At 38.5% G+C, this 26591-nt stretch overlaps 1 protein-coding gene across 1 annotated transcript in view; it reads left to right on the top strand.

Moving 5' to 3' along the window:
* Positions 1 to 26591, top strand: part of fam13b (family with sequence similarity 13 member B) — a 65585-nt gene that overhangs the window by 29887 nt on the left and 9107 nt on the right. Inside the window, exons 9-24 of the mRNA XM_073854131.1 lie at positions 11447 to 11488; positions 12917 to 13036; positions 13155 to 13275; positions 15194 to 15297; positions 17351 to 17405; positions 17496 to 17598; positions 19548 to 19613; positions 20625 to 20835; positions 21212 to 21344; positions 23040 to 23121; positions 23488 to 23637; positions 23995 to 24215; positions 24297 to 24380; positions 24459 to 24554; positions 24644 to 24909; positions 25456 to 25557. Coding sequence (XP_073710232.1) covers positions 11447 to 11488; positions 12917 to 13036; positions 13155 to 13275; positions 15194 to 15297; positions 17351 to 17405; positions 17496 to 17598; positions 19548 to 19613; positions 20625 to 20835; positions 21212 to 21344; positions 23040 to 23121; positions 23488 to 23637; positions 23995 to 24215; positions 24297 to 24380; positions 24459 to 24554; positions 24644 to 24909; positions 25456 to 25557 — 1956 coding nt within the window. The remainder of the gene's footprint in view (positions 1 to 11446; positions 11489 to 12916; positions 13037 to 13154; positions 13276 to 15193; positions 15298 to 17350; positions 17406 to 17495; positions 17599 to 19547; positions 19614 to 20624; positions 20836 to 21211; positions 21345 to 23039; positions 23122 to 23487; positions 23638 to 23994; positions 24216 to 24296; positions 24381 to 24458; positions 24555 to 24643; positions 24910 to 25455; positions 25558 to 26591) is intronic.

Raw genomic sequence — 26591 nt, 5'->3', positions numbered from 1 at the left:
TTAGCTTCATTGCTATATAACCTAATTTTAGCATCTTTATCAAATCCTCAGAAATATATGACCTCATATACTCAAAATCATGGATGTTTATATTTCGAATGACCAGCTGGACTTGTTTAGGCAGTAGTCTTGAAGTAATGATCCTCTCCCCCATTGTGCCCCAGTGAAATCTGAAAGGGTGTCACTCATAAAGCTAAATATAAGCCATGCAATATATCCTTCACTCGCTATGGAAAATACTTTTCATGAAGCCCTAAAATAAGTGGCAACAGAATGGTGTTCTTGAAACGTGTTGTTCGGCCGCTGGACTGCCAGAACAGTTTTTGACACCGATAAGTTTGATGTAGGTGAAAGTTAGGTGACTAGTTCAGACTCATAATACAGCATCTATTGAGCATGATGCCTAGTAAGTGCAAGTACTTAAACAGATTTACATTACAGAGCAGCCTTCTATCACTTTTGTAACTAGGTTTGAATCATTTGAATCGTATTGTTTCCCGAATCCAGGTCCAATTCTGCATATCGAATCTGCTTCTTACAAATTCCCAGTCCTGATACCAATGTAGTAGAGATGAAACGTTATGGTTATAGTGATTAAAAAAACACAGTGGTTATCAATATTATCAGTGTTTTGTGAACAATTTCTAGCAATGTAAAAAAAATGTACTTATGCAAACCAAATTTGAAATAGATTTTACATGTAAGTGCACTTTTGTTCGCATAAACATCAAATAAATAACATTAATCATGGCACATTTGGAGTCGTGAGAAATATGTTCATCTATTCAGATAAAACACAAGTGAGTAAATCAGATTTTCATATAAACACAGAATAAATTAGCAAGTCATATGTCTGCGTATGTTATAAGTTATTTGGTGTACTTTATGACCCAAGAGTAAGCTGCACTACACTTACAGCAATCGCGGCAGAAACAAACAGAGTAAAAAGAAGCTTTTAACTTATCAGATCACATCATTTAATGGAAAATGAATATAAAAGATTGATCTGTCTAAAGAAATATTAAGTTAACGTGTGTCAGTACAACTAGTTTTCCCTAAATGTACATTTTTTTTTAATTTAAATTCAGTCATTACAGCACCCAAATGCAAGCAGACGTGAATAAATGTGTTTGTATCACGTTATTGCTTAACTCTTTCACCGCCAGCGCTTTTTAAAAAAAGTTGCCAGCCAGCGCTTTTCATGATTTTCACCAAAGTTTAATGCCTTCCAGAAAATTTTCTTCTTTAAATATATAAACATACAATATACCAAATGAAAGAACAGACCCTCTGCTTTCAAACAAAAAAAAACCCGTTTCATCCTACCACATTTTGAGCAAAAAGCAGAGATAATTCCATTTTTGTGACGGACTTTTCATAGAGTTCCCATTCAGAGCGATCTTTAAAACAGACACAGACATGCAGCCGCTGCCATAGGGCAATACTTCCGGGTTTTTAAAGTTGCGGAAGGGCGCCACCTGGATTATATCGGTATTGCGGAAAGACGGAAAATCTTGTCATTGGCGGGGAAGCGTTTTCTCTTAATTGACGAGATATCTCGTCAATGGCGGTGAAAAAGTTAAATTGGTTGATGCTGGCCAGGTGTTTTCGAGCCGTGACACTGGCACGGTTAAATGGTAAATTAAACAGTAATGCTAACCGTTGGACATTTTTATTGCGTTTAACCATTAAACCTGTGATCGTTGCATCTCTGCAATGTAGTTCGAAAAAATTAAGATCCCATGAGAATTCGCACGAAGTTAATCGTACAAAAACATATGATTAATATAAATAAACAATAATGAAATTCCGCCCCCAACAGCACAGAGAATTAGCAGATCTTTACAAAAATTAAATAGAAAAATAATACAAAATTAGCCACCTCATCCCACTACTACTGTGGGATACAGTGTTAATTTCATTGACGATGACGAAAAATATTCGTCAACGAACCTTTTTCATGGACGAAAACTAAATAAAAACTAAATAAAAGTCAGATATGATGACGAAGACTGTAACGAAATATAACTGACACTTTAGTCAACGAATTGAAATAAGACGAAAATGTTAGGGAAGGACGAATGGAGAAGAGATCTAATCTGAGCTACTCATTTTGTGGGACAAGTTGGGAAGAAATCCAATCAGAGCGAATCTTTGAGGGTAGGTTGATCTGTGCAGGCAGCAGACGCATTTAAAAAAACCTGCGGCAAAGTTCGTTTTCACAACAGGTTGTTTACATTATATTTAGTTGTACAGTCTTAGTTATTTAGCTTTGGCTGATGTCAGTTGACTTCGCTCGTTAGCAACACGCTAACGTTTTGCGGTGCACCCAGTCCGAAGACATGTCTCATTGACAACAAAAATGTCAGAGCTAACTTCTAATCTGGTTACACTTCAAATATGACAACAAGACTGCCTGTAAAGACGACTCATTCAGAAATACATGCGAAGGTAAGCATACACGCTTAAGGTTATTTTATCAGATACACCTCCTTGTTTTCGCTAAACTAAAGGAATACACATCTGAACTGTATTGATTGCATTGGATTGTCTGAATTAATACTGAGTATAAATATTCAGTGTCCTCAAATTGAATGAAATGTGTAACGTTAATATTATAGTAGATGTTGTGCTGTTACATGACTGGACAAAGTGCGTGCGTGCCTGTGTGTCTGCTGTGCGTGCGTGCGTGTGTCTGTGTGTGCATGTCATTTAGGGACAATGCATATCTTTTTCTGGAACCATGTATATTTTTTAGGTAGAGCCATGTATATTTTTTAGATTGGATATTATTCTAAAAAGAGCTCCTTATGACATCATAAGGAGAGCCAAATTTCAACGACCTATTTTTGTATGTGCTTTTAGAGAATGGTTTACCATAATTAAGTTAATTGGTTGATCTTAATTTTCTAGGTTGATAGGAGCACTGGGGACCCAATTATAGCACTTAAACATGGAAAAAGTCAGATTTTCATGCCATGGCCCCCTCAAGCCATTCGAGTCATATAAATGACTTTTACACTTCTTTTATTTTATTTTCTGAGCATTACAATTTAGCTCCTATTTAGCTCTATTACATGATTAAATGTTGTCTTCAGTCTTGCACAGAAGAAAGTCATTCTACTTTTGAAAGGTATAATGTTGAATAATGATAATTAGGGCTGTACAATCATTATTTCGGTGTATTGTGGCATTGAATAAGTGCACTTGATAATGTCCACTATAATTTCGGACACCACTACTAATGGTTGTGCCCAACAAATAGTGCACTATTTAGAGTAGTTTATTTCTGATAACAAGAAAAATAAACAGATTACCTTAGTTCAAATCATAGCTAAAGTGTATCAAAAACTAAACTGAGCTAATGTTACTGTATAAAATGTGTACTATATAATGTATACAATGTTAATTGCCAAACCTCCGTTCACATGGGGGGATCCATGATAGGCATCTCCCCTCGTTTTTAGGAAACCAAAACATTTGTTATTATTGACGAGGTATTTGTCCCAGAGTTCAGTTTAGCCACTAGCCAGATGCTCAACCACAACAACGCACATGTATCTGATTAAACTATATTTTGCAAGCACGTGTGTGCGTGAGCCAGATACAAGGAAGCCTCCTTGTTTTCCCATGTGTTCAAGAACAGAGACATCATAAACACTGCCATGATTAATATTTACTAATATTTCCTGTAACATGTAAATCATTTTAAAGGGGACATTCCATGAAAGTCAGACTTTTTCCATGTTTAAGTGCTATAATCGGGTCCCCAGTGCTTCTACCAACCCAGAAAACATGAAAAATAGCAACCCTGTAACTTTGTTTTGGTAAGGCTCTCTCTGCAAGCATGTGAATATATAGGTAATTCGGATTTCGTTCCCCCCATGACGTATTAAGGGGATCTTATTATAATGATACCGCCCCTTCAACTGCGCTATCCAACTATGAAGCGATTGCAAGAGACGGAGAGAAAGAATGACTGACAGCACGACGCGTTTGTATTCCCTCAAACACAAACAGTAGCCTACAATCTTATAACTTGTAGTTTTAAAGGTCTTTCTTAAGGTTGAAGATGAGGATTAATTACCTTAGTGCAAGACAGAGAGAGTGAGTGAGTGAGTGAGCGAACGAGAGAGAGAGAGAGAGCAACGCAACGTTCACTTTCATCAATACAAGTATGTTGTTTAATATGTTTCTCTGAAGTTTATATGAATGAACATGAGGATTAATGCACTGCACGAGACAGAGTGAGAGAACAACACGTATTCACTATCATACACAATAAGCATAAATATGTTGTTTAAGGGTGTTTTCACACCTAGTTCGTTTGAGCCCTCCAAACGCTCTCAGAGCAGTTCAGCATGTATATGTGAACAAACCAAGTGATCTCAGACCCCCCTAAAAGGACCCAGAAGTGAACCGAACTCAGACCACTTCTGGAGGTGGTCTGAGTACGGTTCGCTTTTGGGTTCTTTTGTGGTTCGATTTCTTTTTGATATGTGAAATCAATGAGGTCCTGGTCCGTTTCGCATGTGGTTTTGACATTGTATCAAAATAAACTGCTGCACAGAAAGCTGGGGTCTGAGTTCTTATGAAGTTGTGATGTGAACAAAAAAGGGTCTGAGATCACTTCAGTTCTGAAGAGGACCAAAAAAAGAACTGGGTCCTCTTTTGAGTCCACTATATTGTGAACACCAAAAGGACTGAGGTCACATTCGGCTAGTCCCTTTTCTGGTTCACTTTAAGTGAACTGGGTTTGGTTCTTTTAAAATGAACTATATGTGAAAACACCCTAATGTTTCTCTGAAGTTTCAAATGAATACGAGGAGTTACAAGACAGAGGGTCCTATTTTAACGATCTAAGCGCATTGTCTAAGCACACAGCGCAACGTCTAAATGGGCGTGTCCGAATCCACTTTTGCTAATTTAACGACGGGAAAAATGGTTTGTGCGCAGAGCGCATGGTTGAAAAGGGTTGGTCCTATTTTTTTTAATGATTAATGGGAGTATTTTAGGTGTAACGTGCAATAAACAAATGAGAGTCTCAGCTCTCATCCCCTTTAAAAGCCAGTTGCGCTGGCGCTATGTCTAATCCCTATTTAGATGACGGACTTTGTAAACTGAAAAACTAAGCGGAGGAAGAAGATCCCCAGTTTAAGATTAATGTTAAATAATTGTGTTGTTTTACACTTGTATTGAAATTATTTTTTTCATTAAAACCTTTAAAACCCGTTTTCTTTTAGTCATGGAAGTAAAAAAGCCGGCTTTTAATTGCTTTAAATGTATGGCTATCCAATATCATCAAAAAATAATTTACAAGTATGTAAGTAAAGGTTTGTACTGTAAAAATACTTTATTTGTAACAAACATGAGATAAAGAATTTACAAACGGCTCTCCACAAGGTTCAGTACTAGGACAGCATCAGTTTTTTTAAGCATTACTTAAAAATGTTTCTCATCTCGCCATATCCACAGGTACAGAGTCAATAAATCCGTGAGGAAGCATTTAAAAACATTTAAAAACATGCATTTGTTTAAAGCAAAACATTTATTTACTTACCAGGCTACAGGTGAAGCAGCTCTTTGTGCCTTTACGTGACGTCTCATAATTAGTCCTCATTTATGTCCAAGAGACTCAATAATAATCTTTTACATTCAATCCTTTAATCTTTCATATTTAAAAGAGTTTTTGTGCTGCTGCGCATTCATGTGTGTGTTAAGCAAACCCGCGTTGTCGTCCCGTTTATAGGCGCATTAACTACTGCTCTCTTTAAATAAGAAAAAAACATATTGCGCCATTGACTTTAGACTTTAGAGCAGGTTGTTGTTGGTCGATGGCGTAATCTATTTTAGTTGCCTCAAAATAGCAACGCCCCAACAATGCGCCTGAACACACCTCGTTTTCAGACCGGAACGCCCATGGGCGCAAAAGTGGACGCAAATGCATTTGCTATTTAAACAATGCGGTGCTAAATGTGAAATTTATAATTGCGCAGGGTGGAAACTAGCAAAAGACACTTGCGTCGCACATTGCACTGCATTGCGCCGGGTGTAAGATAGAGTCCAGAGAGTGAGAGACTGTCAGAAACGCGAATGTGTTCAATCATACACAATAAACTTAAACATGTCATTTGATCTGTTTCTCTAAAGTTTAAGCATTAAACGTGTTGTTTTATTACAGATAATCATTGTGCCTGTTTAAAACACTGGCAGCATTAGACCTAAAAGTCTTTATTTTTATTCCACAATGTTCCACATCTGCTGATAAACATGTATTTAGTATGCATAAAACAGATGATTGACTTTTTAAACTTGTTCAAATATATAATCCTGAACATTGCTTATGAACAACTTCTTTCGTGAGAATCTCCCTCTTGATCCTCTGTCTTGACTACAGCGCGAGCGCTCATTTGATTTTAAAGGGATACACACCAAAACGGTGCATTTTTGCTCAGACCCATAAAGTGCCTATTTTAACGTGCCACAATAAATTACCTATATGGTATTTTGAGCTAAAACTTCACATAATGTACTCTGGGGACATCAAATATTTATTTAATATCTTAAAAACGTCTTGTGGAATGTCCCCTTTAAATTATTGATTTTAACATTTAAAATGATACTAGATGTAGCAGAAAGCACTATACACATTTAATTATAATAATATCGGGCAGATATCGGTATCATTCTGGTATCGAAATCGGATTGGAAATTATAAAGTGGGATCGGGACATCCCTTAGCAAGAGCCCTGTTTACTCAACATTAACTCTTGGTCTACATAGACGGCAATACATAGAAGGTGCAATAACTCATTTCCACTCCTGTTTTTTAAAGTATTAGTTCAGGCATTCAGCTACATCTCTCAGGTTTCATTCTCTCGATGCACACCCATCCTACCATCCGATTATATTATGTCCAGTGACATGCACAACATGATATGGAATTTGATATTCCCTGTGACCAAGGATGCAAGGTTCTTATCATGTGAACAATGTCTGTGTCATTTTACCACCCACAGTGTGGTGGTTTACACATTATCTCATCAAAGTTACGTTGGGGGTGATAACCCAGTCATTGCATTGACCTCTTATTTGGTACTTTCTTGGAACATGTGGAAACTTGATATCTCCACACCAACCAGTTCAGACCAGCCTGTAGCTAGTCCGGGTGTGATAGGTGATAGATCATGTCACTTAAGATCCATCATAAAATACCTTTTGCCAATGTCAACCATCACTGTAAAAGTTCAGTATGTGAGTAAATACTGATAGTGTGTGTGGCTAGTGATGAGGTTATATAAAGGTCTAACAGGTGTTTGGTTGCGCAGGCTTGACTTTGCCCTAAGGGAGGGGAACTGTGTATGAATGGTGAGTCGATTGGCTCAGGGCGCTAGCGACAAGCCTGCGTCAGACGGCCGCGTATTTAAGCCGAGGTCCAAGAAATCCACTGCAGCACTTTTTTAGCAGAGTGCTCCGATCCCACACGCAGGCAGACGGCTTATACAGGACTCCGCAGAATGAGCGCCGGCAGTCTGTGTTTGCTTTTTGACCTGCTCATCCAGACTTTAGCACCCCAAAGTGCCCAGTCAGGATAACCACATGCCCAACTAAAACAAGCAAAACGGCTCGACGACACGAACCAAAACAAAATGGCTTGTCAAGTGCTTCTTCACAGGTAATGCTTTAGAGAAAACATAAACAGTAGAGATGTAGTCGTATAGCTGTGAGATGGTGAAGGGATTTCATCCGGGAGGTCGATTGATTTGTTGTTGAATGTCTTGCTTAATTTGGAAGTGTTTGTTATGGTACGCGTGACATTCAGATGTGTCTGCGTACTAAGGGCTCACTAGTTCTCAGATGTCTAGTCAGAGCGTGCTTTGGAAAGCAGTAACTCGTGTAACACTTCTGATGAAGCTAAATTCGATATCATGGTGACAGCAAGTGATTAAAAGAGAGCATTTTATAACTGATGAATCACTGCATGATACTGCATTTAACTTGCACATTCATGTGTTTGTGTAGCGGGAGGGGGTGCCAGTGTGTGTTTAGGCTTTTGCTGCTGATAAAAGTGTCGAGTCAGAGGAAGTCATTTGTATCTTAAAGCTTTTGCTGATCTCATAGTGAAACGGCAAATTACTATTACATAAGCACCACCCACCTACAAGTTAACTACACCATTATGGATGTTTATTATTTCCACTTCATCCATATGCTGATTTTTTTCTGTAATATTTTTCTTTAATATCCTATTATATACTAGATACATTTATTTTTTTCCTGTCTTGTGTAACCGTGTTCGTTATAGCATGCATATACTGAGCAATCATGCGTGATAAAACCATGAACGTTTATTGTAAACAGGGTCTATTATGAACTTTTCAAAAAGAGCTTCATTATCTAGTGTTAACTTTGTAAACATTATAACAATGGTTTTGATTAGTCACAAGCTAAAATATTGTTTACATTATGAGTATGAATCATATCATATAGGAAATACTATAAGGTAAATATTAGCTGTATCATCAAAAACTGCCATATCACATGTATCTAGTTTAATTTTGTTTCTCAGATGTGTCAAGACATTGTGTAACTCTTCAGTGTTTCATAACAAGTGACGTCAGAAGTTTTGTCAGGTTTGTTTAGAAAAAATGTCTTGCAGAGGAAGTAAGGGGAATGAAAGTACAGTAGGTTCTTTATTAGTAATGGTGAGTATGAATGTAACCTGTGAGTGGGCAGATATTGAACATCTCTCAAAATGAAAAAACACCCAAAACAGGAACATACAGAGACATTTTTCTTTCCTAAGTCTCTCTCTCTCTCTCTCTCTCTCTCTCTCTCTCTCTCTCTCTCTCTCTCTCTCTCTCTCTCTCACTCTCTGACTTCCTCTTTCAATGACAATGCTATTGCTAAATGGTCATGGTTATTTTAAAGGTGGTGTGTGTAAATTTTAGCTGCATCTAGTGGTGAACCAACAGCTCACCCCTCTATTTCAAAACGCATATGGTTGCCTCCACAGGACAAACATGTCGTCCTCTGAGACAATGTAGGGACAAAACGCGTTCTGTAGAGCAGTTTGTCCATTTAAGGCTACTGTAAAAACATGGCAGCGTCTTCCAAGTAAGGGGACCTACGGTGTGTGCACATAAAAACAGTTCATTCTAAGATAATAAAATCAATACAGTTCATTATGTGAGGTCTTTATACACCACTGATAATATAGTCATGTAAATTATATTGCATTTCTGTCAAGAGATCCTTCTAAAAGTTACACATTGCACTGAAAGCATGAATAATAAGAGTTCTGTACATGGTAATAATATATCGTGAGTAGCGCTGGGATAAACGATTATTTTTTTTTGCTTTTAATTTAGCGATTATTTTTCAATGCATCGATTAATCTAACGATTCATTTTATCAGTCCGATTCGATTCTCGATTATCTCCCCATTAAATAACTAATAGCAATTTATACATGTTGATTTACATATCTGAATGGAAACATTTCAAGATATGTTTATTGCTCTTAAAATTTCAAAATAAAAAAAGACTACAAGTGCAAAATAATGCATTCTTAGTCAGAGGTAGCTTTCAATAAAGCGTTTGCATCGCATACTGTGCATTACTTTATTTTACATGCATTTATGAGCAAAACCTCTTCAATGTACCTTTTGATGCTGTTCTAGTCTATGTAATGACAGATATAAACACAATTATAGACTTAAGAAGCACATACATTATTTAATCTCTTTCTCTTACGTTTTTTAAGATAGATGAGAATTCATTTACTGCTGGACAGAAAGTGAATGAAAGCGCAGCAACAGTGTGTTTTTACATATTTCATTGCTTTCTGTCAAATTGCTCAAAGTCATGACTGTTTAAAACACACTTGGCATCACATTCATGATTTTATGATGAAATGACACTTTTTCGTGTCAATCCACGAGCATTTAACCCATAAACAAAGCACTGACACTTTAATTGAGCTTGAGCAACACAGCAAAAATAGAACCGACGCAGAAACGGTCGCAGCACTGCTGCTACTGCACCACTCACGCTGCTCATGCGGCAGGGTGCATGCTTGTTAACATGGGCGCTGAAAAAAACACGCGCCACTTACGCACTGCTAACACTTGCTGTGTGAAACCAGCGTGGACTGGAGCCACTCGCGTTGCTACTACTACTCTACGGCGCTGCCATTTTGGGTTTGACAAATCGATGCACATATTTTGCGTCGACGTATTCGTTGTCCCAGCCCTAATCGTGAGCCTCATACACAATTGTTTCCTTTTTCTTATGTAAACCTTGTGTATGCAAAAGACCGTTGGAAATAGGCCAATCTTAACATAACACAGACTGTGACATAACAGTCGAGATGTACGCCACCATCATTAAATTAATTACAATGTGTTACATTGCTAAAAAAACCCACAATTGAGTTAATGTGCAAATGTAATGCTATATGTTAATGCTAGTTTAGGCTGAAATTCTACTATTGAAGTTAGTTACCTTTTGCAGGTCCATACTGAAAAAACACAAACTCATAAACATCCATTTCCAATCTCTGAATAATTGATTATTTCTTAGTCTGTATCTTTTTATGCATGTGTAAACATAAAAGCACAGAGTATACTTGGGCCTTATTTAACCTGGTCATGTGACTTCAACATGGGTCTCAAACTTTATGTAGTAAAGTTTGAGACCCAAACTTTGTGTACTATTATTTTTTTGATATATTTTTCTGTAGGTTTTGTACAGTTCAGACTCCTTTAGTAGTTAGGCTACAAAAAAAGTAGAAGCCTGATTCCAAGGTCAGTCATCATTCAAAGTCATCTGATATTTTGACCTCCTCCAGCTTTAAATCACTCTCAACTGCCTTCATATATCTACTACATGGGTGGTTACATGGTGTCGGGTGTCTGTTTTGCTCCGTGATGGCTTGTTGGTCACAAATTTTCTTAACAGCCCAGAAAGCTAAAGAGGTCAGAACATTGTACCACAAACTGCACAGCCGGGGTGACATAGAGGACTTACATAGCCAATCGGAAACTTGCACCCGTCCCGTTTCTGCAGGCGTTTATTTGTGTGGATGTTTCCGTGCTGTGTCAGAATCTTTAGCAGAGCACCTGTCGTGGCCATAAGGTTCTGAATTGTACTGACCCCGAATTCGACACGGGTGCTAACAACTTTGCTAATCGCCAGGCGGCTAGTGTTATGTAAGCAAGCGTTCCTAGCTTTTCTGAATTTGTTTCTGAGGCTGCCAGTGCTTCTCAGAAGCAGACTTCCTGACCTTTCTAATGTTTACTGTGACCATTACCGGAAACAAAAAACTGTTTTCGTAAAGTTTGCATGACAAATATTTTCATAGATGGATTTATTTTTATTGATAGTGATGCTTAAGGTCATTTGTCATTGTCCTAATCTTGCCCTTCCTTTTCTTCTCTTTGCAGTTCACACATTGCTTCCATCAGCATCCTTCCAGGATCTACTGAGTAAGTCACCGTTTACCGTTTCTACATAAAATCATCCTACATGATGTAAAGAACATTCTGTGAAAATATAATCTTGATATCTTATATCGCCTGAGTAAGGCCTTGACAATTATTGATATCAAAATTTAAGCTTCAAATCTCATGAGAATTTAGCCTGGATTTTACAGACAGTGTCACACATATTTTTCTCCCTTATGTACAATTTTAATTTTACAAATTTTGAAAAGAGAGTCATATGGTTGTTTATGATAAAGTCTTTTGTTTTAATTTCACTTTTGAGTTCAACAAACAATGCCTGACATAGACCAACAAGTCAATTTTCGTTTAAGTCTATTTGAACTTCATGTAGCTGACATTAATTTGGATTATATGAAATTCCCCTTTGCTTTAAAATCAGATTTGTAACCCTAATAGACCACAGTATGCAATAAACAGGTATACAGACAGCAAAATTAAGTTAAGCAAATGTAATTAGGTGCCTAAATGCAGATAAGTATAGGATGCCGTCTTGCCAGTGCAGAGACGGTCTTGACTTCGTGAGAACAGTGGCTTTTAAAAAAAAAAAAAAAGCAGAATTGAAACATGTAACAACATAGTTTTACTTTAATAAGACATTTTACTGCTTATGAATAGGTTGTGTTGCTAAAAACCTTTTTTGTTTGTGATAAAAATACTTAGTGCTAATAAACAAGAGATCCCACCATGTGTTATAGTGTCGAAAAGAACAGAATGTTAACTATTAAAAAAATGACTTCAGTGTAACAGAGAAGACTGACGTGATGTTTCGGTTGGGGTTGTAGCAGACAAAGCATTTTTTAAAGCGTAGCTTTCAGTTTCATACTGGTGAATGGTGTATCAGATAAAACCCTGACCACTAACCATGTATTAACGCAGCAGGAAGTCATTTATAAATGGCCTCGGATCAGGAAATGCATTAGTATAGTAAGTCAGGCAAAGCTAGTGCATCTGTCCCTGAAACACTGCAATGTTACGCATGCAGAAACCAGTTCAGCAGTACGTTGCAGATCACAAACAAAGCCATCATCCAATGATTTATTGTTCAAATTTGGCACTTGTAGTGGCAACGTGACCCATAAAGCATTTGGTCCAGATGGGTACGTGGGGTTTTTTTTTATAAAGCATGCTTCCACACAATGCACATAAACACGGGACTTTGCCAGTGCCATCAGCTATGTAGGGCACTACTTTTCATGGGTCGTGTTGACATAGAGACTTAAAGTTAGCATCATAGTAAAGTTCAAGTAAGCTCAAAACACGACAACATGAGAATCTATAGTTTATTTGTTAAAACGTTGAGCTTAAAGTCATAGCTGACCTTGATACGTTTGCTGATAAATCTAGGGTTCCTGTCACAATCATAGTTTGTTTTGTTTTATACTCACACTAAACACTAATGTTTGTTTGCAGTATAATCCAGAGGACCATCCGTGCTGCAGTTGAACAGCATCTCCTGGATCTACAGACTTCTATTGACAAGGAGCTCAGCAGCTATGAGAGGCAGGTGTTGGACTCCCAGCCCATCCAGGGGTGAGACGCTGACCCTGATGTTTATTTACGTGTTGCTGAACTTGACATGTCTTTGTAGAGACGTTTAAACAACATTGTTTGGCTCGTGATACAAATCTGTGTCTGTTTGCCTCTACAGAAACAGCCCTACTCCGAAAATACCAGAAGACCAGGAAGATGTGCAGTCTGAGTCCGATGCCGAAACTGAAACTCTCCCAGAGAAAGTTAGCGAGGATGGCCTGCCCTCAGAGAGCAGTGAGGTAAGAGGAGTTAAACCAATAGTTTACAACATATTGACCATGTCTGTCAAGATTTTAGAAATGACATGAAAACCAAGAAGCGCAATAAAGTGAGCTATCTTTGTCTTCACTGCAAAAAAAGATTTTCAAGAAAAAAAATTCTTAGTATTTTTGTCTTGTTTTCAGTAAAAATATCTAAAAATTATTAAATTAAGAATATCAAATGTAAGGGATTTTGTGCATAAAACAAGCAAAATGGGGTAAGTAAAAAAACTTCAAGAAAAATTTGCTTACCCCATTGGCAGATTTTTTTTTGCTTGTTTTATGCACAAAATCACTTAAATTTGAGAAAAGCATCTTAATTTAAGAATCTTAGATATTTTTACTGAAAACAAGACAAAAAATACTAAGAATTTTTTTCTTGAAAATCATTTTTTGCAGTGTTGTTTTCAGAAAAAAAATCTACAAATTCTTAAATTAAGATGCATTTTCTTGAAGAGCAAATGAAAAGAAGTCCAGGTTTCAGACACAAAATATCAAATTTAAGTGAATTTGTGCTTAAAACAAGCAAAAAAATCTGCCAATGGGGTAAGAGGGTTTTTCTTGAATTAAAGGAATAGTCTACTCATTTTCAATATTAAACTATGTTATTACCTTAACTAAGAAGAGTTGATACATCCCGGATTTAAAAGAGGAACTATATTGTATGGCGTAATAGCACCTTTGGGAGCACTTCGACTCGGCGCAGTAACACCCTTCCTCTCCCATTATGAGAGGGAGAAGGGGAGCGGACTTTTCAGGCGACTCAAAGTACTCCCAAAAGTGCTATTACGCCATAAAATATAGTTCCTCTTTTAAATCCGCTTAGAAAAGCGCTACGTTTTATTTTGTACCACCAAACTTGCTCGTATAACTACTCGTCTTAAATAGGAAAAACGTTGATGTGTTTGGTCACTTCTAACTTTATCTCTAAATGGTACCATTGAATGAATGGGGCCAAGCTAAATGCCATCGAAGTGTCGCAGCGCGCTCCAGCGCTTACGTGCACGCACACAGATGATAGAGGGATGTATCAACAATTCTTAGTTAAGGTAATAACATAGTTTAATATTGAAAATGAGTAGACTATTCCTTTAAGTTTTTAAGAAAAATGATAACTTATTTTTCTTACCCCATTGGCAGATTATTATAATTTTTTTGCTTGTTTTAAGCAAAAATGTACTTTTATTTTGTATTTATTGTCTAAAAACTACACTTATTTTCTTATGTCATTTTGCTCATCAACAAAATAAATCTTAATTTTTGAAAACAAGACGAAGATACTAAGTAAAAATCTAATTTTTTGCTGTGGAGGAGTGAGAAACAAGGGCTTGCCTATCAGATAAACTATTCTTAGTCAGATGAACTGTGTTCTCAGCAGGCACAAGCAATCATTTCCTGTTTAAGATACTGTCAGATACAGCACTTTCTAATGAAGTAACAACATGAAGGTATTTCACTGGAGGAGTACAGAAGAACTTTTGCCCGAGCTAAAGATAAAGAGACTCTCTTTAGCCAATGCAATGTGAAAAGGTGTCTCAGGTTCGGGTGACTCTGAATAACAGCCTCTGGGGAAGGCCTCCCTACCCTCCACACATTTCCCAAAGATCTTGTGGCCTGGCCACAGGTTACAGACATAGGAATTGGGTCATGTTCCCTTTATAGCGAACACTGAGGAATGACAATGCCACCCACTTTCAGAAAACAATCTCATCGCCTGCCAACCTTGAGACGCAGTTGTCAGTAAACATGCATGCTTGTTCTTGCCTAAACAACACATATTCAAATGACTTCAGGAACATTTGGCTGTATCTCCAGTTTCCACACTCTTTGTGTATGAACTTGCAAATAATGGATATTAAGGAGCTCATTATAATAGTGAATCCTCTCTTGCCCTCAGGGATCTCAAGGTTCTCAGATCAGCAGTCCTGCCACGGAGGAAAGTTCTGGAATGGACCTTGACACGGAGACTCTTGTAGATGCAGATGATCTCAACACAGAAAGGTTAGCTTTAAAGTGTTTGCTTGAAAACACAGTCAGTGTGAACAGTTGTCGCTACAGAAGCTCAAGTTCACACAGAAATATGGACACTTTTTGTTTAGGTCAGACCACAAGTTGAGTAAACACAAACAAATATAGCTATAAATACATCAAACATAAACATTGACATATTTATAGGGAGCTACTTAAATTAACTAGTAATAATACTATAATAATATATATATAATAATGTAATAATATAAAAAAATAATAATGGTCCATGAATCATAATGAACTAATACCTAAATGAATTCTTACTTGAATATGAAGTAATGCTGAGGTAAGGCATGTACTAAACATAAACTAATGAAGAGTCATCATTAACTACAACATGACTCAAAACATGAATTCATTGTTATCTAACAACTAAAAAACATGTAATGTTGTAGTTACACTGCAACAAATTACTTTTATACTTAGTATTTTTGTCTTGTTGTCAGTAGAAATATCTAAACATTCTTAAATAAAGAAAATTATAAATAAAAAACAAAATTTAAGTAAATTTATGGTTAAAACAAGCAAAAATATCTGCCAATGGGGTGAGAACATGAATCATGAATTAAGTGTTTAAGAAAAAAAGTTAACTTATTTCAAGATTTTTTTCTTACTACATTGGCAGATATTTTTGCTTGTTCACTTAAATTGTATATAGGTTGTTTAAAATCTTGACCTATTTTAGCAGTCATTTTGCTCATTAAGAAAATACATCTTGATTTAAAAAAAAAATTACATGAAAACAAGACAAAATATACAAATATACAAAAACCTTTATATATGCAGTATGACGATAGAAATGTCTTATTTTCTGCTAATAACTTTCAAATCATGCTTTTGTAAAAAAAACTTTCATAAATCTGATCCTAGAAATGAAGGTACAAAAGCTGTCACTGGGGCAGTACAATTTCAAAAAGTATATCTTTGTACCTAAAAAGTCTATATTAGTATCTCAAAAGATACATATTGGTACCAAATGTATACATATGGGTGATTCTCACGAAATCCAGACTTAAAAGGTGTCCAGCATCAGATTTTTTAAAAAGCCCTTGAAGCCATTTTTTTTTTTGCACATATAAAATTAAGGTCTGAACTTACTATAACCATTATTTTTAGAGGATTTAAAACATATTTCCTATAGAATTATTTATATTTTTTAGATTATCATTATTTAAAAAATATCATTACCGCAACATGATATTACATTAAATATATGCATTTACAAACTCATGTTTCGGTAATGAAACTGAAAAGTTGTCTAGGTACTATGACAAACAACATTTCAACTTTTATCCGAAGAGAAAAAATAAGAACTGCTTACCTGGTAGCCATCTTAAGTGTCAGTCAATTATGTCCCTTCCAACATTTTTTTTTTTTTTTGAAAATGTTAGTTCCTGGAGGGCTTAAACAATGATTGAAAATTGTTGCGGAGGATGAGAACATTTTTCTTGGACACATTTATATTTCTTATTATTGTCTCTACCAATAATCACCAAATACCACGTTTCTTTACTGTAAATGTTAATAGTATAACATGCACTGAAGCTTTTTATTTTTTGGGTTTGTTTAATTATAAATATTTCCATGTCAAAGAACCCAAATCCAGTCATGGACACATGTGGAAATGTGGAAAAATCAACAAAATTGGTTTGTATGATGTCATTTGAAATCATGTGCAAAATAGTACATAAAGAGATGTTTGTTACTGTATGCTTCTTATTTTGATACTCTTACTTTGCATTTACTTTTTTTATCAAAATGTTTCATGACACCTCATAAGTCAAATTTTGTGAGAAACATCCATATATGTACCTAAATGGTACATTTTAAGCTTGCCACAGTTTGTGCTTCATGTACAGAAATAGCCTGTTATAGCCTATTGATAAATCACATGACTATTACTGTACATTTTCCGTGAAAGACATGACAAGAATTTGCATGGAGTATCTCGGTTTATTCACTGGTCACACTCACAACTGTCATCACCACACGTCACAGTCATTTTTGTTTCATCTTCACACAGACTGGAGAACTACCCAGACAATGAGCAGATGGATCAGGCTGAAGACGCCACCTGTGTGAGTATATTTGAGTAATACCATCACTCTTGTCTGTTTTTCTGTACTGAGAGGCTAAGTCTCTAACCAGACAACATCAATGACTCACAGGAGCCCGGCGAGTGTGACCTGAACGCTAATACAGAGCCCACCGAGCTAACCGGTGACCCTCAGTCTCTAAGCCGGAGCATGTTTATGGACACTGAGCTAGAAGGTAAACTCAATTTTGTCTTATAAATCACCTCAATGTTTATTATCTGCAAAAGATTGCATACAAAATATTCCCATGCAAAAACTGCCTTTATGCAAAACGCTTAAAATAAACAGGGCACATCCTGAAAGGTTACATCATTATATACATCTATTTTAGTTTGTGTATATCTGACCCTGCCTGTGAAAATGCATTTACTGTTTTCTACATCAAATCATTTTACAATAAATAACATTATGTTAAAATATAACCTTAACTCTTTCCCTGCCAGCATTTTAAAAAAAAGTTGCCAGACAGCGCCAGCATTTTTTATGATTTTAATGCCTTCCAGAAAATGTTCTTCTTTAAATATATAAACAAACAATATATCAGATGAAAGAACAGACCCTTGGCTTAAAAAAAAAAAAAAAAAAGTTTCATCCTACCTTTATGCGACTTTCACATAGGACGCGGTGTGCGCTTCCCTCGCCGCTGGGTTCAGCGCAGCCAAGCGATTTGCGCTCTGCTGGCCAGACCAAAGTAGGCGGGGTTTTCAATAAATTACTAAAGTGTTTATGTTTGGGTTAAATAGTGGATGAGGAATACAGAGACTGATGTTGCCCGTCTCCATTTCACGTAACTTTAAGCTGCCTACCTACAAGAAGCTATTTGACTTAAAACACACCTGACATGCCAACTTGAATGCTACGTGTTTCCATGGCACGGCTTTCCTTCCGATGTCTCTGTAAGAGCGTAAACTTGTATTATAAAGCTCCGGGAATTCAAAGTATAAGCTTTTCGGCCATTTTGATTTTGGCGCTTGTTTGGATGCCCCGTTTCTATTGGCCCCGCGGGTAATCGTCACAGAGCGCAGCGCAAAAGTTAAACTATTTTGAACTCGCGCTTTGCTCGACGCAACAACAAAAAAACCTCAACGCAACAAAAAAACGCCCACTTTTTTTAGCAAAAAGCTGAGATAATTGCATTTTTGTGAAGGACTTTTGTTAGATTCAGAGCGATGATCAAAACATACACAGTTTTTACACAGCAAAAAATTATCTTCAAGGAAAAAAATCGTGGTATTTTTGTCTGGTTTTTAGTAAGAATAGCTAAATTAAGATGCTTTTTCTTGATGAGCAAAACGACCCGAGAAAATATGTTTATTTTTTAGACCAAAAATATCAAATTTGGGTGACTTTGTGCATAGAAAAGGCAAAAAAATCTGCCAATGGGGTAAGCAAAAAAATCTTGAAAAATTTTTTTAAACACTAAATTCAAGAAAAAGTCAAGAAAAATTTGCTTACCCCATTGGCGGATTTTTCTGCTCGTTTTGTGCACGGAATCACTTAAGTTTTATATTTTTGGTCTAGAAACTGGACTTATTTTCTTGGGTCGGTTTGCTCATCAAGAAAAAGCATCTTAATTTGGGAATTTGTAGATATTTGTACTGAAAACAAGACAAAAATATTAAGAATTTTTTTTCTTGAAAATCTTTTTTTGCATTGTACTGTTTGACGTGAGGCGTTGCTTCCGGGTTTTATAAGTTGGGTAAGAGCGCCACCCGGTGGATAATAACAGAAATACGGTTTGCCGGAAAAACTTGTCATTGGCTGGGAAGCTTTTTCTCTTAATTGACGAGTTAACTCGTCAATAACGGGAGAAAGAGTTAAGGTCTTGAGACCTCAGCCTGGAATTCACATGGTGTCTCATATATGTTTAAGTACAGGTTAGACTTTACTTTTGAGGGCCAAATTTTGTTTCGAAAACCAAAAAACTTATTTTAGGTTTTAGTACCTCTATGTTTTTGCTTCAGATGTATTATTGTCCACAGGTTATTGTAAGAAAATGTCCTCATGTAGTGAAACAAAGCTTTGTGTGTTTGAATGTGAATATGTCTGTGTGTGTGAAAGAGGCTGACGGTTCACCGCACTCTTCTGTGCTATCTCTCTCTCTCTCGTCCCATGCCCGATCAGCATCATGCCCCACCACATTTCCCCTCATTGACTTCACATGTATGCACCTGCAGAGAGAAGGGAGCGGTAAGTGTCTTCTCCACAGCCCCTCCGCTCATCTGTTACCTGCTGCTCCTGTCAGGCTGTTTTCACACTTGGTTTAATTGCCTGGTCTCAACCCAAATTCGATTCCAACTCCCTCCCCTTTACACCACAGGTCTCTCTTTACACACTGTTGATTGGCTCTGTGCCGCAGTACGTTTGCCACATGTGCCCACCGTTCCGACTTGCTACTTGTTTTAAGACAACAAGTCAATAAAAGCTTTGCTTCACTCACGTTTTTCATTCTTTCTAGATGTTTACTACTAGAATGTAACACGGCAGAATGAAACTTGCGACTGTTAGGTGCTTGCCAAAAGCTAAATCTGCCAAGATAAGCAGCAATAAGAAAGACCATAAACTATAGTATAATGCTATAATTCAGTTTATTACTTACTAATGCAGTAATAAACACTGTGATTATACACTAGTGATTATTATAGTATGAAAACCTGAACTTATCCCAGTTAGTTGTAGCTAGATCCAGCTATTTACCAGCTGTCAGCAAATGCATCTGCTACATTTTCATAGCGGGCCTTTGTCCAGTACATTCCCTGTCCTTCCCATTTCCTTCAGGATCACGTGACTTCTACTTTGAGCATGTTTTCCTTCATCAGGCATGACGAATAACCATCGCTACCATTGCTCATTCGGAAGCAATGAAGCATCTCATAAATGTAGTTTTTTACTTTTTTGTGTGAATGTGTGTGTTTGCTTGTGTGCGTGACTTTGTACTTTATAACCGTTTCTCCATATGTAACACAGCAAGCGTCATCCCTGTACACGCAGTAATGTTTTCTGCAGCTTACTCACCAGGTCCTCAGTGTAGTGTTTTGGGCACCCCGACACTTATTTTTGACCCCCCCTCTCAGACCAGGTGTTTATATCCTGGTGTTGTATCTAGGGTTGAAATTAATCTCTATTAAAGGTTAAAGGTGTGATAAATAATGTCTAAATCTGGTTTATTACAACATGTGCATCTCTGTGTGTTTTTGGAAGACCCCATGCCAGTGTTCATGTCATGGCAAGAGGAGACCGAGTTAGGAGAAGCCCAGCTGTCTCCACTGGCGGCTCGCATGATTCCCCTTCCTCTTGAAGAGGATGCCCAACCCTTACTGGACCGACGCTTCCTCGACTTTGGCCAGAGTCAGAGGTTCCTACAACAGGACCATGATGCCACATCCTCCGCCAAAGCACTGTCCTGTGGGAGGCGAGTACAGAAATCACACACACTTTAATTTAGATAAACTAGTTAATAAAGCCGTATTAATTGATTGTTTTTTGAACCACACCACAAAATGCAGACTCTGTATTTAGACTAGACTTGAACAACTTGGTGCCTATACTCAAATTATCCTCCAGTCTAGGGTGAGATTAATGTTTCTTTATAACAATTCAGGGCAAATATTATGTAGCCTAGTTTTTTATGTAATGTAATGACACCAACTGTGATTGGAACGAAGGAATTTTGAGCAGCTTTCAATGTTATAGCTGGGCTGTATATTTCTATTCATAAAATACAACGGTTCCTATGTTTAATATATATTCATTGTTAATCTTACACTCTGGGTTTTGTCATCTCACAGGCCTCGCCGTGCCTCCCTCACTTCCAAAGACAGTATGAAGGGAGACACCCATCAGCTCACCAAGAAACTCCAGAGCCTAAAGAAGAAAATCAAGCAGTTTGAGGAGCAGTTTGAGAAGGAAAGAAACTACAAGGTTCAAAGGATTAGTTGACTCACTTAATAACAACAGCATAATAATTATATGTACTATATCATGTTAGCATCCAGCTAAAACTTGTTTGCATCCAGCTAAATCAAGTTAATTCATGTTGGTGTCATGCTAATTTGTGTTGGCGTCATGCTAATTCGTGTTGGTGTCACGAAAAATCGTGTTGGCGTCACGTTAAATTGCGTTGTTTTCATGTTAAACCGTGTTTTCTTCATGCTAAACCGTGTTGGCCTCATGTTAAAACGTTCTGTCATAATGTTAAACCGTGTTGGGGTCATGCAAAACCGTGTTGGCATCATGTGAAACCACGTTGGCGTCATGTTAAACCTTTCTGTCATCATGTTAAACCATGTTGGCCTCATGCTAAACCTTGTTAGCGTCATGCTAAACCGTGTTGGCGTCATGCTAAACCTTGTTGGCGTCATGTTAAACTGTGTTGGCGTCATGTTAAACTGTGTTGGCGTCATGTTAAACTGTGTTGGCGTCATGTTAAACCGTGTTGGCATCATGTTAAACCGTGCTGCCATAATGATAAACCGTGTCGTCGTCACGCAAAAGCGCGTCGTCGTCACGCAAAAGCGCGTCGTCGTCACGCAAAAGCGCGTCGTCGTCACGCAAAAGCGCGTCGTCGTCACGCAAAAGCGCGTCGTCTTCACGCAAAAGCGTGTCGCCGTCGTCACGTAAACCCATGTTGGCTTCATGCAAAGCTGTGTCGACGTCATGCAAAACCGTGCTGTCGTCATGCCAAACCGCATTGGGGTCATGCTAAACCGCATTGTGGTCATGCTTAACCGCGTTGGGACATGCTAAACCTTGTTGACGTCATGCTAAACTGTGTTGGCATCATGTTAAACCGTGCTGCCATAATGATATACGGTGTCGTCGTCGTCATGCAAAACCGCTTTGTCTTCATGCAAAACCGCGTCGTCGTCGTCATGCAAAACCGTGCCGTCGTCATGCAAAACTGTGCCGTCGTCATGCAAAACGGTGTTGGCTTCATGCAAAACCATGCTGTCGTCATGCAAAACCATGCTGTCGTCATGCAAAACCGTGTTGGCTTCATGCAAAACCATGCTGTCGTCATGCTAAACCTCGTTGGGATCATGCTAAACCTCGTTGGGATCATGCTAAACCGCATTGTGGATATGCTTAACCGCGTTGGGGCGCGTTGTTAAACCGCGTTAGCTTCCAGCTAAACCGTGTTAGCATCCAGCTAAACCGTGTTAGCATCCAGCTAAACCGTGTTAGCATCCAGCTAAATCGTGTTAGCATCCAGCTAAATCGTGTTAGCATAAAGATTAAAATAACAGTGTATACTTTGTAATAAACTGTAAGTCGCTTTAGAAAATAGCATCTGCCAAAATGTGTTAATGCAAAAATGCGTAAAAATAAATCATGCTAACATCATGCTAAACATGTTAGTAGCATTATAATATTTGTAATATTTTCTGAGTTTTGCCATGCCAAACACCAAAGCCTTGTCTACGGATAAGAATATTGTATACACTAGAAAGTAACTAACCGCATACCAGCACCTCAATGTAGCACCTCTGAACAAGCACAACTTATGTTTACTTCATAAAATGTAAAAATCTGAATGTAAAACAAATGCATGAATTGAAGTCTATTACTGTTTATATTAAGACAAAAAACTAAATGCTCACCGTTTGTCTATTGTAGCCATCCCACGCTGAAAGGGCAGCTGATCCAAAGGTGCTCAAGTGGATGACCGACCTCACCAAAATCCGCAGGCAGCTCAAAGGTAAGAAGCAGCACACTGAGTCCAGGCAATGAGCGGCCGTGTGAGCAGTTAGAGTATTTGGGTCTGGGTTTTATTAAGCCAGTGTCATTGGGCAGCCTGGTTCTGGCTTGCTCCCCTATCCCCACTGGGGCAAAGGGGAGGAGTGCACCCATCACTGCATGCTTGTAGAGGCTCCGGGGCTCTCTTTCATGGGACCACCCTCATACTCTACTGAAGACCCCTCCACTCACTGTATTGGTCCATTGTGATTGGCCCCCACACTTCCCATCATCCATTTCCATTTGATGCCCCCAATCAGAGGTGCACTGTCGTATAAAGTCTCTCTCTCTCTTTAACTAAATCCACTCGGACGGCCCGCGCCGACAGGACGACAGCACCCCTTGCCCAAAGGTTCCCTGAGGCACCAGGCTGTGCTTCAGTCACTCAGACGTCACTCGTCCTCTTCCTCCGTCCCGAACACACCCCATTTTACACTGTCACGCCCCCTCAATGCCTCTAGACAGGCACCCCTCTTCTGTAAGTACACATGAGCTGCAGTAAGTAGACTTGAGTTTGACCCTCTCTGTTCTCTCTTAACTATCTTAACTGTCTCTTTGACCGAGGTCTCGCAGACGCATTCCCCCTACGGGACGCTCTCAGCCACGTGTCTCAGCTTCCTTAGACATCTGAAGTGTGTGTTATTTTTAAAGAATGTAATTTTGGAAGGTGATGGGGTACAGGCTCAAAGCCTAAAGGTGTTACGCTCTCCTCAGATGTGCACTACTGATGGATTGTTTATGAGTTTAACCACTTGTGTTTCTTTCACTTTGTGTGGCCGCAAACCTCTTAAATTCGACTTTTAATTTTCTCTCTCTCTCTGTCTCTCTCACCCAGATGCCAAACACAAGATCGAGAGCGAGCTGACTACACAGACGCGTCCACGCAGTAACACTCTTCCCAAGAGTTTCGGCTCCACGCTTGAGCAGTCGGCTCACGAGGGCCCCGCTGAGAGCGAGGCACGGGGTCACCGGCCCACCCGAGAGGAGACGCTAGAGATCGTTCAACAACGCATTAAAGCCAAGAGAGAAGAGGACGGCTGGCCAGAAGACATCAGGGTGAGTTACAGAGATACACGTAGTGCTTTTATTCTTCGGAGTCCCTCAAAAAACCCTAAAATATAACATACATCCATACAGAAAATGACCAAGGAGGAGCTTTTTTGTGAGAAAACAGTCCTGCAGAAGAACCTGCTGTTTTATGAGGGACTCCACGGGCGCCCTGTAAGTGTCTCAAACACACAAACCCACGACACAGTGTGCACTGCGCACACGTCGGCTAACAAAACTGCTTTCCCGCAGGTCACCCGAGATGAACGATTGATTGTGAAGCACCTGTACGACAGATATCGGCTTGTCAAACAGATGCTCACCCGTGTCAGCATCACCCCCATCATAGTAAGACCCCATGATCCTAATTTGAACCATTGTGTAAATTCTTTCAGAGTCGTGTGCAGAGAAATAACAATCTCTCCTCTTTCTCGCAGGCATCTCCCTCCAGCAAACGGCGCAATCAGATGTTACAGCCCATCATCGAGGGCGAAACCGCCCACTTCTGCGGTGAGATCGAAGAAGAGGAGGAGGACGAGAGCAGAGGGCAGCAGGAAAATGAAGAGATGCAGGACGAGGGGTCAGAGATCATCATGGACCCCGTGGCCCAGACCAGCTCCAAGCAGCCGTCACAGGAGACCGTCCTCAGCTCGGGAAAGCTTAATTTTGATCTGCGCCTGTCAAGTTCAAACGCCTCCTCTATGTACGTCTATACCAAGCAGTCAAAATAAACTAACACATCTCTGTACAAACTGTGTGCAGCATTGCCTCTTTTCATATTCCTATCTAACTCACCAAATTACAAAAGTAAATTGGGTATTTTGTGACTTATGTTATGTTGTGATTGTAAAAGTCATGCCCAACAAATACTGAATGAGCAAAAAAACATCTATGCACACACCGCGTCCCGCAGCATTGGACTTATGCTCTGGTCATATGAGATCTATTTATAGTCCCTGGCACAGGTCTGGAGAGTCTGTGGCCTGGATCAAGCTTTAATCCATTATGAAGGAAAACAACTGCTTGAGCAGCCAGGTGTAGTCAAGTGTGCCGTATCAGGTGCCACAGACCTCCTTGTCACCTTGCTATCAACTCGAGTTAACCAGCTGTACTCGTCAAATGCTGTATAAAGGTTATTTCCTGCTCGGGCAGCACATGCTGGTTTCCTGACTACTGTTTCCTGTTGCTATGGTATTATGAGTGTTTAGCGTTACAGCTCCAGTAGCTTAATGCCACCTGTATCCCATAGGCCCGAACTCCTGGAACAACTGTGGAAGGCCAGGGCAGAGAAGAAGAAACTGAGGAAGACCATCAGAGAATTCGAAGATGAGTTTTATCAGCAGAATGGCAGGTGGGTTACACAATTCATCGTTTTCCTGTGTGACACAAGGTCAGCACAGCTGGTTGCAAGACACTTACTAATTTGGACAACAGGAAATCATAATTTATTTATTTATATAAAGCCCTATTTGGACAGTAATTATATCTCGTGGGGACGTAAGGTATTTTCATCATATACAGGGGGTAGTCACAGATTTTTTTGCTGACCGAATCCAGAATGTCTGTGTTTTTCCTCTGACCACCTGCGTAAAAATTCCTGTCAGAATTATCAGAATGAATCCAGATCTCTTGAGTTTATAAAAGGAAATAAATGTAAAAGTAATTCTGCAGATTCTTTTAGACCTGATAAAAAGCACTGTATGGTCACATGAATCGCGTTTATTCTGCACCAGAGATGCGTCTTTCTTTGCAAGCATTTTTTAAACATTGACATCTGACATCATAACTGAAATGATGAGCACAATATTTCATCGCTCTTCTACAGCGAATGGAAGCTGATGTAAATAAAGAAACAAAAGTTTAAAATGTCTATTATCAGCAGCAACAAGGTGCTAAATACATTTTAAAAGAGTATCAATGGTCTGATTCACAATTTTACATTTTCTTTGGTGTGTAAGTGTATATTAGTACATTTTAAAGCTATGCAAAAGTTACATACCTCAAAGGAAACGATGCAGCAAGTTATCGTCTCCTAAATCTCGTTTTTTGGACTACAGCAAGCACACGGATTGTAGGGAACAGTTTACTTCTTGGGATTGGTGATGTAGAGAAGATCGACATTATCATAATTCCTCTCGCTTTAATTTCCGGTTGACGTCAGAGGTATTCAGGCCAATCACAACGTACAGATTAGTCCATTTTCTTAAAAGAAAAATCCAGATAATTTACTCACCACCATGTCATCCAAAATGTTGATGTCTTTCTTTGTTCAGTCGAGAAGAAATTATGTTTTTTGAGGAAAACGTTGCAGGATTTTTCTTATTTTAATGGACTTTAATAGAGCCCAACATTTAATACTTAACTCAACACTTAACAGTTTTTTTC

This window comes from Misgurnus anguillicaudatus, chromosome 16 (assembly GCF_027580225.2).
Source record: "Misgurnus anguillicaudatus chromosome 16, ASM2758022v2, whole genome shotgun sequence".
Classification (NCBI taxonomy): Eukaryota; Metazoa; Chordata; class Actinopteri; order Cypriniformes; family Cobitidae; genus Misgurnus; species Misgurnus anguillicaudatus.
Note: the sequence above shows the minus strand (reverse complement) of the source record. Positions and strands in the feature narration are given on the sequence as shown.